Genomic DNA, 17,349 nt, shown 5'->3' on the forward strand with positions numbered 1-17,349 from the left:
GTGGCCAAGACATGGGGGGAAAAAAAAAAACAGTTCTCCTTCGATAGATGACTAGATAAAGAAGATGTGGTACATATATACAATGGAATACTACTCAGACATAAGAACAGATTATGCTTCCATTTGCGACAATAAGAATGGATCCCAAGAATAACATGCTAAGCAAAATAAGTCAGACAGATAAAAGTCCCACAGGACTGGCCATAATCTGAGATTCCATGTTATTGTTATTTGTTTGGAAATGAAAACAAAGGGCTGAACCCCTTCAAGCACATGGACACGGAGCACCCAGTGTCAGTTATCTGAGAAATGAAGTGGGAAGACAGGCTGACTCTTCCTCACTCACAGGTGCTGAAGTGAGATCCTATCCACAGCGCACCTTCAAAAAGGGGGCTCTTTACAGTGGACAGATGAAAAGATAAACACAAGCATGGTGAGAGGTGTGAAAAGGCCCATTTACCAATCACCTGTGTGCAAATTGTAAACTTGTTCACAGTATGGTCTTTGAAAACATTCAGATGATTTAGAAGAAGTAAAACATATGAGTCCCCTCTTCCTTCCTTCCACACCCCTTTGTGCAAGGTCCCAAGCCTGCTTCTGCGGACCTCCAGATAGAGCATCTCACTGATTCACACTGTCTCCAAAGGCCAATCTCTGGAAGCACTATGTGTCCATTCTCATTAGAATCTATTGACAAACTGCCTATGTAGTCAAGCCTGATGTGTCTGCTAGAGACTGCCAGAGTGAATGGGGAAGCTGGGGATGGAGAGGGAAGGGCCTTTCAGTCCTGGACCCATTGCTCATGGTTGGGCACAGGAAGAGAGATCCAAGACACATAACATACAATGTGTAACATCACTCTTTATTATGAAAAAGAATAAAAAACAACACAACCACAGTGATCATGAATGGGAAGAATAAACAGAACAAATGGCAGTTCAGGTGGTTAGGTAACTTTGGCTTCTTGGTCAGCCAGGCCTCCTGCCCCAGTCATGGGTATGGCCTTAGGTAGTGGAAAAGAGAAATGATGTGGATGAAGACAAAGATGACATCCAAGAGCACACCTACAAGCACCCAGTGTCAGCTATCTGATTGGGTAACTTTTTAAAGGATTTGTTTGAAGGCCTCCTCTGGGATCTTGCCCTGGGTCTGGAGAGGAGGAGTCAGGGTGTCAGAAGAGCCAGCTCCCTGAGTTTTAGTCCAGGGCACCAGCCTCCACCTTCTTGGCCTCCCCCAAGGCCCAGAAACATCTATCTTTAACCCACTTGATACCCAGACCTCACCTTGAGTGTAGCGAAGACCTGAGCAGCTTTGATGTAGTTCCACTCATTGTCCTGAAGGCACCTGGAGTGGGAGAAGATCGAGTGATCTCCATCAGTACCACAGTACAGACACGCTGACCATGCAATGCCACCACTAAACCTATGCCACTAAATCTATGCTGGGATACATGTACCAGAATGAGCACCATGTGTAATGAGGAAGAAAGACCTAGTGAAAACGAAAACGTCTGTCACTAGCATTCATTCCCACTAGAATTAAAAACAGAAATGTTCAAAAGATCAAGGGAGCTTAATATACAGTATATTGATAAAGAAAGATGTTCAAGAAAATAACAAGCCTTAGCCAGTTTTGCTCAGTGGATAAAGGGTCAGCCTGTGGGCTGAAGGGTCCCAGATTCGATTCCGGTCAAGGGCACATGCCCGGGCTGAGGCTCAATCCCCAGTGGGGGGCATGCAGGAGGCAGCCAATCAGTGACTCTCTCTCCTCATTGATGTTTCTATCTCTCCCTCTTCTTGTCTGAAATCAATTAAAATATTTAAAAAAAAATAAAATAACAAGTGAAAATTTAGAAGATATGTTTTCAATGGTGTTTTATGGCATTCACCATTTTAAAGTGTACAATGCAGTACTTTTTAGTATATAACAAGAATGTGCAACCATCACAAGTATCTAATTCCAAAATATTTTCATTACCTCAAAAAGAAACTTCTTAAGCGTAAGAGATCACTTCCTATTCCAACCCTTTCCCTAGACCAGGGGTGGGGAATGTCCAGTCAGAGGGCTGTATAAAGGCCTGAGAAATCATTTGGTCTGGCCCTGCCAAGGCATTAGGAGTTAGTTAATTAAATGTTTGACCAAATATAGCAGGCTAATTTTTAAGTTGATAATTTTGTATGACCCATGAATGATGTTATAAATATCCAAATGGCCCTTGGCAGAAAAAAGGTTCCCTGCCCCTGCCCTAGACCCTGGCAATCACAAATCTATTTTCAGTATCTATGGATTTGACTGTACTGGACATTTCATGTAAATGAAATCACACATATATGACCTTTTGTGACTGGCTTCTTTCACTTAGTGTAATGTCTTCTAAGTTTGTCTATGGCATAACATATATAAAAACAGTTCTTTTTATGACTGAATAATATTCTACTATAGGGATATACCAGATTTCTTCATTCATTCATGAGCTAAAAGACATTAGGGTTGTTTCCACTCTTTGGTTGTTAGGAGGAATGCTGCTATAAACCTTCCTGTACAACCTTTTGCATGAATGTATGTTTTCATTGTTCTTATTATTTACTTAGGAGTGAGATTACCAGTTCATATGGTAACTCCATGTTTAGCATTTTGAGGAACTTCCAAAAAGTTTTCCACAGTGAATGTTCCACTCTATATTTGTACCAGTAATATATGAAAATTCTAATATCTTCACTTCCTCATCTACACTTATGTTCCATTTCACTCAAAAGCCATCTTTTTTTAAAAAAATATATATATATTATTGATTTTTTTCCAGAGAGGAAGGGAGAGGGATAGAGAGTTAGAAACATCAATGAGAGAGAAACATCAATCAGATGCCTCTTTCACACCCCCCAACTGGGGATGTGCCTGCAACCAAGGTACATGCCCTTGACTGGAATCGAACCTGGGACCCTTCAGTCTGCAGGCCGACGCTCTATCCACTGAGCCAAACCGGTTAGGGCTCAAAAGCCATCTTAATGTGTATGAAGTGGTATCTCCTCCTTGTTTGACTTGAATTTCCCTAATGACTAATGATGATGACCATATTTTCATGTGCTTGTTGGTCATTTGTATGTCATCTTTAGAGAAATTTTTATTTAAATCATTTCCCCATTTTCAAATTGGGTTGTCTCTTTAGTGTTTTCAGATATTCTGGAAAGTATATCTTATCAGATATGAGATTTGCAAATATTTTCTCCCATTCTGTGGGTTGTAGTTTCACTTTCTTGATAGTGTCCTTCGAATGCACAACAAATTTTAATTTTGATGAAGTGCAATTTGTTTGTTTCTTTGGTTGCTTGTGCTTTAGGTGTCATATATAAGAAACCATTGCCTAATTCAAGGTCATGAAGTTATACACCTATGTTTTATCCTAAGAGTTTTCATATCTATAGACCTTACATTAGATCTTTGATCCATTTTGAGTAATATTTGTACATGGTGTTTGGTAAGGGTCAAAATTCATTTTTTTTTTTTTTTGCGTGTAGATATATACAGGTGTTCCAGCTCAATTTGTTGAAAAGACTATTTTTTCTCAAAAAAAAAAGTGACATCTAATTGAAAATCAATTGACTATAAATGTCACGGTTTATTTCTGGACTCTCGGTTCTATTGCATTGACTATATGTATAACCAAATGTTAGTAGCAGTGTTGTCTAGATTATAACAACTTTATAGTAAGCTTTGAAATTTTGGAGATTAAGAATTATGACTCCTCCAATGTTATTCTTCCCTTTTACTATTGTTGTTAGTATTCTAAGTACACTGCATTTCCATGTGAATTTTATGATAACAGTATCAATTTCTTGAAAAGAGCCAGTTAAAATTTTGATAGGAATGGTGTTGGATCTGTGGACCAGTTTGAATAGTATTACCATCTTAACAACACTGTCTTGCAAATCATAAACATGGCATGTCATTTCATTTTTTTTGTCTTATTTAATTCATTCCAAAAATATTTTGAAGATTTTAAAGTATAAGTTTTTCACTACTTTAGTCTTATTTTAGTCTTATTTTTTATTCTATTATAAATGAAATTATTTTCTTAATTTCATTTTAAGGTAGTTCATTGTAGAAATAGAAACACAAATGATTTTTGTATATCGATCTTGTGTTGTGAAACTGTGCTAAACCTGTTTGTTTATTCTAATAGTTTCTTGGTGGATTCCTTAGGATTTTCCATATACAAGATCATATCATCTGAGCATTACACTATTTTTAAAACTCTTTACATATCACCACAAAATTAGGATACTTTCGTCATGGGCCTACTATTTTTGGAAGCAAAATATCAAATGCTTCTTTTTCCAAATTGCCTATGTGTTTCCATTATTCAGCCCCATACTGCCCGAAGTACCTCTTACCTTTGAGAACACCCAATACTCACTTTTGAGACCACTGCGGTTTCATGCCAGACTGGATGGAGAAAACCTGCACCATTTCCTGCTGCTCCTGGGAGAAGGTGGGCACAGTGCTGCAGGAGGGTGTGAGCACTGGGATGGAGATTGCCCTCTGAGTCTCATTCAGGTTGACATCCCTCACAAATAGCTCATCGTTCACGATGAACATACTGGAGAAAAATGATACCTCAGACAACTGATGGATGGACAACCCCACACCCTCAACAATTATCCTGCTGAAAGAAACCAAGATGGCGGCATAGGTAAACACCTAAACTGCTGCCTCGCACAACAATTTCAAAACTACAACTAAAAGACAGAACGGACACCATCCAGAACCACAGGAAAGCTGGCTGAGTGAAAATTCTACAACTAGAAGGAAAGAGAAAAGCTCACAGAGAATTGGAGGTACTGCAAAGGGGCTTTGTGCGCGCAGAGAGGAAGGGCGGCTGAGAGCCTGGCAGACTTTCTCTGGCGGAAGGGGGAAGGAAGCCCCCGACTGCACTGAACCCCAGTTCTGACTGCACTGAACCCCAGTTCCGGGCAAACCCCTGGGGACCCACGCTCTTACGGGGGGAGTCTGGACTCTCGGGCGGAGACTCGAGCTGGGAAAGGCAGAAGTCTGAAGGCGCACACGGGCCAGTGCGCACAAAGGCTGCGGAAGTTGCCACAGGCTTTCCCTAGTGGAAGGGAGTCAGAGGATTCTGACTGCACTGAGCCCCAGTTCTTACTGCAGTGAACCCCAGTTCCAGGCGAGCCCCTGGGGACCCACACTCTTGTGGGGGGAGTCTGGACTCTCGGGCGGAGACTCGGGAGCCGGGGAAGGCAGAGGACTGAAAGTGCGCGCGCGCGTGCCAGTGCGCACAAAGGCTGCGGAGGTTGCCACAGGCTTTCCCTAATGGATGGGAGTCAGAGGCTCCTGACTACACTGAACCCCAGTTCTGACTGCAGTGAACCCCAGTTCCAGGCGAGCCCCTGGGGACCCACACTCTTGTGGGGGGAGTCTGGACTCTCAAGCGGAGACTTGAGCTGGGGAAGGCGGAGGACTGAAAGCGCACATGCGCGCAAGGGCAAGGCTGACAGGAAGCCAAGACTGAGACTCCACCCCATCCAAGCTGAGCACAGAGGCTATTGCAATTTGGCAAGTCTAATCCTATAAGGCTGTCTCCAGCACCGAACTTCTCCCAGCATAGACACAGCTGATCCTTACAGCCAACTGGCCCGGAGGTCAATTCTTCCCAGTGATACCAACAACAATAAAGACTTAATTACAACAAGGCTGTACACACAGTCCACAAAGGGGTGCACCAAGAGTGTCCACCTCAGGTTAACTGGGGATGCAGACCCACTGGGCCATATTGGAAACCTAGCACAAATATCTACCTTACCAACGCAGGGATTCAGTGAAAATGCAGGGTCAAAGAATCAGATCACAAACGAAAGAAATGGAGGAAAACAAACGACTGGATATAGAATTCAAAACCACGGTTATAAGACTTTTTAAGAATATCCTAGAAAAGGCCAATAAATATAATGAGACCCTCGAAGATATGAAAAAGGACCAACTAGAAATTAAACATACACTGACTGAAATAAAAAATATTATACAGAGACCCAGAAACAGAATAGAGGAACACAAGAATCAAGTCAAAGAATTGAAATACAAAGAAGCAAAAAACACTCAACCGAAAAAGCAAAAAGCAAAAAAAAAAAATCCAAAAAGTTGAAGATAATGTAAGAACACTCTGGGACAACTTCAAACATACCAACATCAGAATTATGGGGGTGCCAGAAGAAGAGAGAGAGCAAGATACTGAAAACCTATTTGAAGAAATAATGACCGAAAACTTCCCCCACCTGGTGAAAGAAATAGACTTACAAGTCCAGGAAGCCCACAGAACCCCAAACAAAAGGAATCCAAAGAGGACCACACCAAGACACTTCATAATTACAATGCCAAGAGCAAAAGACAAAGAGAGAATATTAAAAGCAGCAAGAGAAAAACAGTTAATTACCTACAAGGGAGCACCCATACGACTGTCAGCTGACTTCTCAACAGAAACTATGCAGGCCAGACGGGAGTGGCAAGAAATTTTCAATGTGATGAATAGCAAGAACCTACAACCAAGATTACTCTACCCAGCAAAGCTATCATTCAGAATTGAAGGGCAGATAAAGAGCTTCACAGATAAGAAAAAGCTGAAGGAGTTCATCACCACCAAACCAGTATTATATGAAATGCTGAAAGGTATTCTTAAAGAAGAGGAAGAAGAAAAAAGTAAAGAGAAAAATTATGAACAACAAATACATATCTATCAACAAGCGAACCTAAAAATCAAGTGAATTAAAAACCTGAGGAACAGAATAATCTGGTGAATATAATAGAATCAGGGGCATAGAAAGGGAGTGGACTGATAATTCTCAGGGGGAAAGGGGTATGGGGGGTTCATGAAGAGAATGGACAAAAATCATACACCTATGGATGAGGACAGTGGGGGGAAGGTAAGGGCAGAAGGTGGGGTGGGAAATGGGTGGAGGGGAGCTATGGGGGGAAAAAGGAGAAATAATTGTAATAATCTGAATAAAGATTTATTTAAAAAAAACTTATCTTCAGTTGATGATAACATATATATAACTAACAAATTATAAATTAACAAATGTATGATTCTAATAAAATTTACAATTTTTCTGGAAAAAAAAACAATTATCCTGCTTCCACTGTCACTCAGCAACCAGATTCCTCCCATACCCCACCTGTATCTGCTCCCCAGATTCCTCTTCCCTTTTCACATCCCAACCCTTGGAGAGATTGCCTACCAGCTTCACTAGATTTGTACCCCTAACCTTATTGCATCTACTCAGTGAAACAGCCCAAGGGAGAGGACAGTTTAATCCCATTTTCAGAGGAAGACATAGGTCACAGAGAGGGTCATGTGATTTCACTCAGGTACAAATCTAGTGAGTGTTGGCGCCATGAAGAGAACCTGAAAGAAACCTGAAACACTTTCAGTGTTCTAACTCCAGAGCCCAAGCTCTTAACCCCTATGCAGGACTGTTCCTTGGATCAACCTGCTGGCTTCCCACAACACTGAGAAAACCCTGAGAACATGCACTGCCACATTCCCACAGCCCTGATCCCAGGTTGGGCTGTATGTTCCCACCCAGAGCATAACACTCACCTGGAATTGCTGGCAGGGGTAGTGATGAAGGTCCGGGTGAAGGCACGCACAGAACCCTGAGACATTCCTTCCACTTCAACAACAAACAACAATACCCCCTTGGAGTCACACATGCTTCACACACTAACTCAGCATTCCCAAGTCAAGGTGGGACTGCATACTCATGCCCAAGGAGACAACTATTCTCTGGGAGTCAGGGTGCGGGGAATTGGGAGGGCAACATTAGGAGAAATCTGCTTCTACTGAGAGGGAACCTACGATGTGCTGGGCCCTGGGACAACCACTTCACTAGTTCATCTGATTCATTTTTGGAAGCCACCCAAGAGGTGTATTTTGTTATCCCCATTTTGCAAATGAGGAAAATGAGAAGTTAAGTAATGGACCTATTTTGCACAGTCAGGATCTGGGATGACAGACTTCAAACCCCACATTTGTGTACTCATCACCCCAGCTGTGCAGGGCTGATAGGCATGGATGCAGGTCAGACCAGGCTGGTTTGGGGGCAGTCTGGAGGCAGGAGAACATGGAGGGAATAGTGAAGGAATCAAGGAAGCTGTGAGAGTTCTGAGAGGTAGCCAAGCCTGGAGGAGGGAGCAGTAGGGGACCTGGGGAGGGGACTCTACATACACTCACCTTCCTTGAACACCCCACTGACACAGAAGCAGAGCATCCTTTCCTAAAAAGTAAGGGCATAGGTGCTCAGTCTCCACCAACACTTCCCACCACCTGCATCTTTCTGGGCCTAAAGGAGGGAGGAAGAGGGTGCTCACCGACTGCAACCACATGTCCACCACAAAGGAGTTGAGGTCATGCTGAGTTTTGGGAAACACACAGAGAGAGCTCACAATATCACGTTTTGTACGTTTCAGCAGCTGAAAACGCAGGTCTATGGGGGAAGGACAGAAAAGTTCAGGGTTGCCACATCCTGGGGCCTATGACTGACCCTTCATGCCCCCTTTCCCTTCCCAATCTTCCCCATCCCACACGCACTGGGGTCCTGTAGGTTCTTCATATTCCTGTTATCCTTGAAGTATTCAAACAAGCTGCTTCTAGGAGAAAAAGAGGAAGAGGATGTGGATGTCCAGACAGTGGGGGTGTCTCCATGAGCTGACTGGTTTCTGCTGGGGAGACACACGCCCCAAATGAGAGTCTGAACTGTGATACTCACGTAGCTGGGTTGTCTTGGATGAAGGGAATGGTCAAAGAGAAGCAGGCCTCATCGTGATAAGCACCGAGGAGACTCTGTCTGTCTCCAGAGTCATAGATCAAGTAATATCTGTGAGGGGACAATGAAGACAGTGTACCTCTATGGACTGGACCTCAAAAGGGACTTTAAAACTTTCAGGGGTACTTACTGCTGCAGGAATTGCAGGACTTGAGTCTTCATATCATCTAATCCTTTACAGGTTTCCTAGAATCAAAGACATTTGAGACCATGTGGCTGATAAAGCCTCCCTTACAATAGCCCAAGTGTTGTTCTTCCTCACCTTTATTAAGGGCTTTACCAAGTAGGGTCTGTCAATGTCAGTGGTAATTGGTGGGGGCAAATCCTGGCCATCCTGGAGAAGAGAAGATAAGTTAGCAATGAGGACCAGGAAGGTGGTCTTGGGTGATTAGCGGAAAGGATGTGCCAAGGAGATGGTGAAGGTCAGAGGTCTGTAGTAATAGTTACCGGGAAATTCCATGGGCAAGATTCCAGTGCACATCTGCATCATGAGGTCCTGGAAGTCTCTACTATTTTATGTCATTTGTGAGTATGAGTGTGTGTGTGTGCATATACATGCATGTGTGTGGGGGTGTGTCTGTTTCTCTCTCTCTTTCCCTTCCTCTGTCCTCCCTCCACAGATTGCTTCATCTTTCCCTGTCTCTCCTTCCCTCTCTGTGTGCGTGGGTACATTTTTGCAGAGATAATTTCATATCTTTTTTTAGAGATCCATGTCCCCCACAATGGAGAAAGCTCTGATGCAAACATGTAATCTAAGCAAGAAACAAAGGGCTTCAGGGCAGGTGTGGAAGTTGTCAATGTAAGTAAGAGATGATGAACATAGGCACTTACCAAGCGTAACAACTTGGGGAAACATTTCCTGATGGCGCTGTCCAAATGCAAAAATAGAAAGAAGTGGTTGATAGTTTGGGTTGCAATGCTTCCATTTACTTAAAACACTGATGTTCTGCCCACCCAGAATCCCCTTTGCCCTCCTCAGCCTCAGATTTCAAGGCTTCTGGGTCCACTTCCCTGCTGAGCAATGACCATCTGCCATATGGAATCTCTGAAATACAGTCTCCTCACCTCTCTCCACACCTTCACATTCATATTACCTCCCTTCCTTCCTGCATCCCTCACCTTTTCCCTCCCTCCCTCTCTCTGCCTAGAGGGCCCTGCCTCCTTCCTCAGTGCCACAAACCACAGCATTTGGATCCCAGACTCCAGAGCTCCTTCTTCCTCCCTGCCTCCCTTTCCTTCTTCCAGGCCCCCACTGATGGCTCCAGAGAGAAGAGGGAATGGGCTGGGGGCCCAGGGCTATGCCACCTCACTGGGGATCCAGCATCCTGCCATGAACAGGACATGCCCCAAGGATGGCCCAGGACCCTAGGCCAAGGGGGTGATGGAGGGAGGGATTAGGAGACAGGGAGTGGAAGGGAGAAGGATGAAGACAGAAAAAGAGTGAAAACAGGAGCAGAGATTGGGAAGAATCGAAGTGTAGAGACAAAGGAAAAGGAAAAAGAAAAAAAAAGTAAAGGGAAGGGAAAGAAGCTCTGCCCTGGCAGTGGGGGTTGGGTCAGAGAAGAAGAAAAGAGAAAAGGGACATGGCTCCCCTGCAGCAGCCCTTTCCTTCATCTGCTTCTGGCTGGCCCTAGGCCTCCAAGCAAGAATGGAAAGCATGAGTCTGTTAGCCTGTTAGAATGTTTGTTGAGCCTTTGTCACCTGTGGGAGCTCAATGTGAACTGGGCATGGGAAATGCACCACCCACAGGATCAGGAGACCTTTCCAGAAGGGGTAAAGGGCCAGGCTCCAGCTGAACATGGGGTCAGGGATCTGTGGACCCTTCTTATGATCACCACCTTCTCTTCTCATGGCTCCTGTGCATCTGTGCCTGTTGGTTCCTTGTCTGAGCAATCCTACCTGTGTTAGGCTACCCAGTCCTCCTCTGAAGGACCAGGCAGGTGTGATGTCTGTAGGGAGGACCAGCGACCCTGAGAGGACTGCCCTTATGTCTCCTCAAACCCCTCTGTTGTCTTCCTTCCACTGCTGCCTCAAAAGGTCCTCTGCTCACTGCTAGTGACTCACTTCTGGACCCTTTACTAGGGAACTCTGGATTCTACCAAGGATGGCCCATCCCTGGTATCACACTGAAGAAATAAATGGGGCCTGGGACCTTGGCATGGGGTGGGAAAGTCCCCACGTAGACCTGGGATTTGAGGGAGACCCTTTACATGCAAGGGGAAAAGGGGCTCCTCCCAGAATAGGTTAGGGATATTCTGTATCATATCAGAAACAGGAAAGACTATCTCAGCATGAGTCTGGGGTGGAGGGAGCTTATCAGACCAGATCAGCAGTCTCTGCCTCGAGGCTCAATACTCCTAGTCCTGGGTTGTGGTGGAGCCCTGCATCCTAGAGCTCATTTTGGTGGGCATCCCGGAGAAAACTAGATGCAAAATCAGGAACCAGATCCCAGACCATGAGAACAGGTGAGCATGTCAGAGGAAGGAGAGGAGACCTCTTAGCAGAGGTGAGGGACATAGAGAAGAGAAGGTAGGGCCTCTAGTCTTCCCAGAGGACCAGGGCTACCACCATCTGTGGCAGGGCACTGTCAGGGATAGTTCATGCTCTCAGGAGTCAAAGGACCCCAGGAATGATGAGAGGGGCTCACACTGACCTGACATAGGTAAACTGGCTTTGGAAGTTGTCACACAAAGGGTTCCCTTCCAGCCACAGCTCTTCAAGTTTCAGGCCTTTGATCTTGCCCAACTCCCAGGTGGATTTCAGCTGAGAAATACGGGGAAGAAACTGAAGAATGGTCCAAGGGAAAAGGGACATCCAAGCCCCTGAACCCACAACTCACTCCCTTCCCCACAGGTACCTTCGCTTACTTCCTGTCATCACTCTGATGAACCCAACTTTGATCTGTCCCTCTTCTCACCTCATTTTTGGAAAGGTTCAGGATTTTGACTGTGGGTACCATCTGTGTAATATCAGACAGGCCATCCAGTTGGTACAGTTTGTTGTTGCGCAAGTTCAGAGACAACAGCTTTGGGGAAGAAGAGTTAGAGTGATGCTTACCATTTGGGACCTTGGAGACAAATCTGCACTATGTCCCATCTGTTCCACCCGCTACTGTAACACCAGCACTGGGTCTAAGGCCTCACCTCAGGGAAATTCTCTTCAATGACTTGCAGGGTGGCAGCCATGCAGTTTCTCCGGTTCAGGATTATATCAATATCAAGGTGTGCAAATCCTTCAAGAATGTGAGAGTGGGGAATCACAAGGCTAATAAGGGTCCAAGAGCAGCACCAACCCCTCCTTCATTACCATCCTTAAGCCTCCCTCCCAGGCAGAAATCTCTGTCCTCATCTGCCCTAAAATTATTGCTGTCAGCAGTACCTGGGTCATAGAGGAAACTCCGGAGGTCAAGAGCTTTCTGAGAGATATCATATCGTTTTCTCATGGCTAGCTGCAGAGGGAGATGGAAAGAGAGCTCTGAAGCTGTGGTGTGAACAAAGAAATTGGGGCTGGAGGAGGAACAGGTGGGTCTGAATGTGGGCACACATATGCCTTGAGTTTGCATTACCTTTAGCTGTTCCATTTCTTCTGGTGCCAGCTTATCCCGCACAGAGTAGGGTACAGCAGAAGTATTGACAAAGATAGCTATCTGCAGAAAGAAGAGGCTGAGTTAGCACCAGGAACTGTAGTCCTACAGAAGGTGACCAGCTCTGCATGTCCTCCTGCCCCAAGACTAAGTACAGATAAAGACCTCGACACATACCTTCTGGTTTTCCTGGTCACAAATCTTGTAGCTGACATCCTTCAATGCAGAGGCAGCGTGAGCATCCTGGACAAAGAACTGGGCCCTGTTTTTCACGTAGTGAAACTATAGGGATTGAAACAATAGCAATAGTATCATAGGCCACAGACCCCAGGTGAGCCAGGTCTCTCCCCATTTCCTATGGCCCTCATGTGGCTTCACTGTCCTCTCTTACCTCCACTGGAGTGAAGGGGACACTGCAATGGCTCTGGATGGAATCCATTAGCCATGTCTTGTCATACTTTCTTCCATAGGGAATCTAAGGGTCAAAAGAAGGCACAAAGATAGGAGAAACAACATGGAACTAAGCCTGGAGAACAGACCCAACACAGTGTTCTTTCCCAACCTCCTACTCAGGTTTATTTTTTTTTTTTCTTTTCTTCTACTCAGCTTTAAAGGGCTTCTAAAGAAGAGACTCTAGGCATGATTTCTTATCTTTGTTCTAAATGTGGATTTCCTAAAATCTGTTTTTCTTCATTCAAAATCTCTCCTCCAAGTAATCCATGTAAGGTGTTTAATGTGGTCTTCCTTTTATAAGGTTCCAGGATATCACATTTAGCGCAGAACTTGCCATGATACTCACTGTGATCTTGAACCATCTCCCTGTGATTTCATCTTGTGTGTTCTCCATTTCTCTTTCTAGAGGTTTTCTATCTCTCCACACAGTAATATCAACACAGCCTTCATTATGCAATTTCATTCCCCTTTTGTTGTGTTGGACGGCATAGGGAGTACTGCAGGGGGTGCGGGGAGAAGTGGAAAGAAAAAGAGTGGCCATGAATGCTAAGTCTTCTATACATCCTTCATCCCTGACACCAGGACTACAATTAGGATTGCTCAACCATGATTTCACTTCTAACATTCTTCAGTTTTCCAGTGAGAGAAGAAAAACAAAATTGCAGGCAGTGAGAGTTGCACAGCCCCATGGCTGCTACATGCAAACCAGGCTGCACAGTCACTTACTGTCTGACTGGGTACCTCTGGACTCCCCTCTTCTCCACGTATCCATCATCCTTCAGGAGGTGTGGAGGCTGAAGCTCATATCCACCATGTTGATAATGACGGGTCCTGTTGCCAAAATTACCTTGCAAAGAATCCCAATCTTTCTCTCTTCCTTGAGGTAAGCTATCACTATCATCGTCTTCTGAAACAAGGAACAAAAATACAAGTTTAGAGACATGTCTGTACCGAATTACCATGTCCCACATCTTAGGACAACACCATGGCACGGCAACAAAGTGCTACCTGTCCTAAGAGATCAATCCCACAAACCCCACAAAGGAAAATCCTCTGCCTGTCCAGATAGGAGAGCCTTACTGACAGATGGTGCTATCAGGGGAGAAATAGTTCAGGATAAGGAAGGAGGAGCAATAGCAGGAGGAGGAGGAGAGGAAAGAGGAGGAGAAAGAGGTAACTGTGTGAACCTTTTAAATATGGTGCAAAATTTATAAAGAATAGAGGTGTGTCCATGGGTTAGACTAGATGCCAGCCATACATCAGGAAGGCATATGAATCTTGCCTCTCTCAGAGTTCTCTGACAACCCCTCCAGTACATGGGAAGCACCCTCTCTCATGCTTCCCAAACCCAATCAGCCACCACACTGATTCCACTAACACTCAGCAAGCTGTGCTTCCTTTGCCAGTGTAGTACAAGCTTTAATGTCAGATGGAGCAGAGGTATCAGCCTCCTAAACTGTCCTCCTTCATCCTGCCTTGCCCCCAACAAAACTCTACTTGAAATATCCAGAGTGAGCTTTCTCTTTGCCCAGTCTGAAATGCCTTTGAGTTCAGGAGACAGCTCTTCCAATCTCAGCTCTTCTGTAACAAGGGTCTGAATGACAAACTGGAATGATGTTTCAACTATCATTTCCAAATCTCCAGGGATTCTTCTTTTCTCTTTCTGCTATGGATTTCTAATTTGATCCCTCTATGGTCAGAGAACATACTCTGTGTCATTTCAGTTATTTTTGAACTTGTGGAGGTTTGTTTGACAGCATAGAAGATGGTCTGTCTTGGTGAATGTTACAGAGATACTTGAAAAATATTGTACTCTGGGGCTGCTGTATAGAGTGTTCTATTTGTCACGTAGATCCTGTTAGTTTATTGACTTATTCAGATCTCCTATATGCTGATTTTATTTCTAGTAATTTTATCACTTGCTGAGAGGGGGTGTTGAAGGCCCCAACTAATTTGCAGACTTGACTGTTTCTCCTTTTGGCTCCATCAGTTTTTGCTTTGTTTACTTTTTGGCTCTGTTGTTTGGTGCATACACACTTAGGTCCATTTATTCTTTCTGGTGAATTGGTCCTTATATCATTGTGTGATGCATCTCTTTGATAAGTCTCTTGTAAATTTTACACTTTATTGGAGAATGTAGCCACAGGTATGCACATAAAATATCTTGGTTATATTGCACTCTGTATTCACTCCTAGGAGTTGTGTTGCTGTCCATCCCTCCCCACACAAACACTCCCACCAACATATGTAATTCACTATGTGGAAGAATTTGGAAATTTTTTGGCATCTACAGAAATTAAGTAGTTTCAATTGTCTCTCTCATATGTGGATTCACTAAGGGTATTTTATTCTTACCACATTCAACCGAAACAGTGTACCAGCAGACAACAAAACTGGTGGTTTGGGGAGACAAGATTACAGGAATTAGACTGTTAGAAACCAGCTTCCTTTGGGGTCTCATATTTAATGTTCTCTAGGTTTGTGTGTTGTACATTTTGTACATTAATTACTCCATATTGCCTCAGGGCCACTTATGAGTAAAAATCCATTCACTGCTGATCATTCCACGATGTACTGATGACAACGAGGCCTCATATAACTCCACTGTGGAGTCATTGCTGTCACTGTGTGGCCCACTGTTAGGACAATCCTGTAACTCACAGCCTTTTAGACCTTCTATGGGTGGCACTGGCAATGAAATTGTGATATTCTGATCTCTTATATCCTTGATTTTTAAAAATATGTTATTTAATGGATATTTTGAGAGAGAGAGAGAGAGAGAGAGAGAGAGAGAGAGAGAGAGAGAGAGAGATGGATGTGAGAGAAAAATATCGATTGGTTGCCTCCCACATTCACCGCAACCTGGGATCCAACCTGCAACAAAGTTATGTGCCCTGACTGGGAATTGAACCCACAATCTTTTGATGTGACAGATGATGCTCTAACCAAATGAGCCACATGGGTAGGAAACACATTCTATTTTTTTATTGTTGACACATTGTGATTTTTATTTGCATTTCTCCATTGGTTAGTGATGTTTCCTTCTATTCCTTGTTTGTGGTATTTTTTTAAAATTATGGTGTTGAATCATGTGAAATGTTAACAGCTGACATCAGAATCTTCTTCCATATACCCATTTTTTTTTCATTTTTCAGGGGATTTGTAATAATAATAACACATATTCTTCCCTTGCTAATGTTTATGTTTGCCATACGTTCCTAGGAATGGTTGCCATTCAAACTCTGACGAAGCTGACCTCAAATCCTTTGCCCAGAACCAATAATGTGTAACTCTGTGTTAGGGCCAAAGTAAGCCCTGGGTGAGACTCACTCAAAGGCTCTTAGGCAGTGATGGGTATGGTGTCTGGGACCATCTGGGACCAAGATGCCTAGAACTCCAGCCGTATGTCGAAGAGACCCATCATTGCACACAGTTCCCCTGTACTGTCTCTCTTTTCTCAGACTCGATGGGAACTATTTCTAACAGGTGCGCGGTGGTATCTCACTGTAGTTCTGACTTGCATTTCCCTAATAGCTAGTGAATTTGAATATCTTTTCATGTATCTGTTGGCCATTCGAATGTCTTCTTGGGAGAGGTGTCTGTTCAGGTCCTCTGCCCATTTTTTAATAGGATTGTTTGTTTGTTTAGTGTTGAGATGTATGAGTTCTTCATATGTTTTGGATATCAACTCCTTGTCAGAGCTATTATTTGCAAATATCATTGACCATTTGTTTCGTTGCCTTTTTGTTTTGTTTTCATTTCTTTTGCTGTGGAGAAGCATTTTAGTTGGTTATAGTCCCATTCATTTGTTTTGGCCTTTACTTCCCTTCCCTTGAGGTCAACTTCAACACTGAAATTTTAAGGTAGTTTTCAGACTTGTTTAAACAATTCTGCCACATGAAGAGATTGAAATAATCACTAGTACCAGTCTACACCCACAACAATTAAAGCAGAATAGGGGTCAGATATAGCCAAACGCATTTTTAAACTCTCCAGATGACTGTACTGTGAAACTGAGGTTGAAAACCACTGTGTTAAAATATCAGCTTTTGGTTTATGCTTGCCATACATTCCTAGGAATGGTTGTCACTTCATTTTGCTAACTTTCAAGTCAGTGTTGTTTTGGGGAGCTAATGATTGCATTAGCTTAGATCAGAGACTGGCAAACTATGGCCCATAGGCCAAACCTGACATATGGCCTGATTTTTGGATCCTGTAAGATAAGAATGTGTTTTACATATTTGAATATTTACAAAATGAAAATAATAATGTTTTTAAGAAGTTAAAATTATTTGAAATTCAGATTCAGCATCCATACATAAAATTTTATTGCAACACAGCCATACTGTTTCTATTTCAGCTTTCACTTCACAAAAGCAGAATTGCATAGTTACAACTGAGACCAAAGGGCCACAGAGCCTCAAATATTTATGATCTGACCCTTTCCAGAAATTTGTTCAGCAATGGCTTAGAGCCAGTGTC

The 17,349-nt window shown here is 43.6% G+C and overlaps 1 protein-coding gene across 1 annotated transcript; it reads right to left on the reverse strand.

Moving 5' to 3' along the window:
- Positions 1-1,256: 1,256 nt before the first annotated feature.
- On the reverse strand, positions 1,257-14,497 carry LOC308240174 (nuclear RNA export factor 2-like; the record flags this gene model as incomplete). The annotated part of the gene is made up of 20 exons (XM_080653114.1): positions 1,257-1,344; positions 4,415-4,597; positions 7,607-7,679; positions 8,240-8,282; positions 8,377-8,492; positions 8,597-8,655; positions 8,775-8,882; positions 8,962-9,017; positions 9,112-9,165; positions 9,663-9,699; positions 11,485-11,594; positions 11,749-11,856; positions 11,975-12,063; positions 12,210-12,279; positions 12,397-12,477; positions 12,592-12,696; positions 12,806-12,889; positions 13,214-13,364; positions 13,594-13,774; positions 14,365-14,497. 20 exons carry the CDS (start codon positions 14,495-14,497, stop codon positions 1,257-1,259), a joined length of 1,929 nt encoding a protein of 642 aa, XP_080509240.1.
- Positions 14,498-17,349: the final 2,852 nt, after the last annotated feature.

This window comes from Plecotus auritus, assembly GCF_963455305.1.
Source record: "Plecotus auritus genome assembly, chromosome: X".
In the NCBI taxonomy this organism is placed as follows: Eukaryota; Metazoa; Chordata; class Mammalia; order Chiroptera; family Vespertilionidae; genus Plecotus; species Plecotus auritus.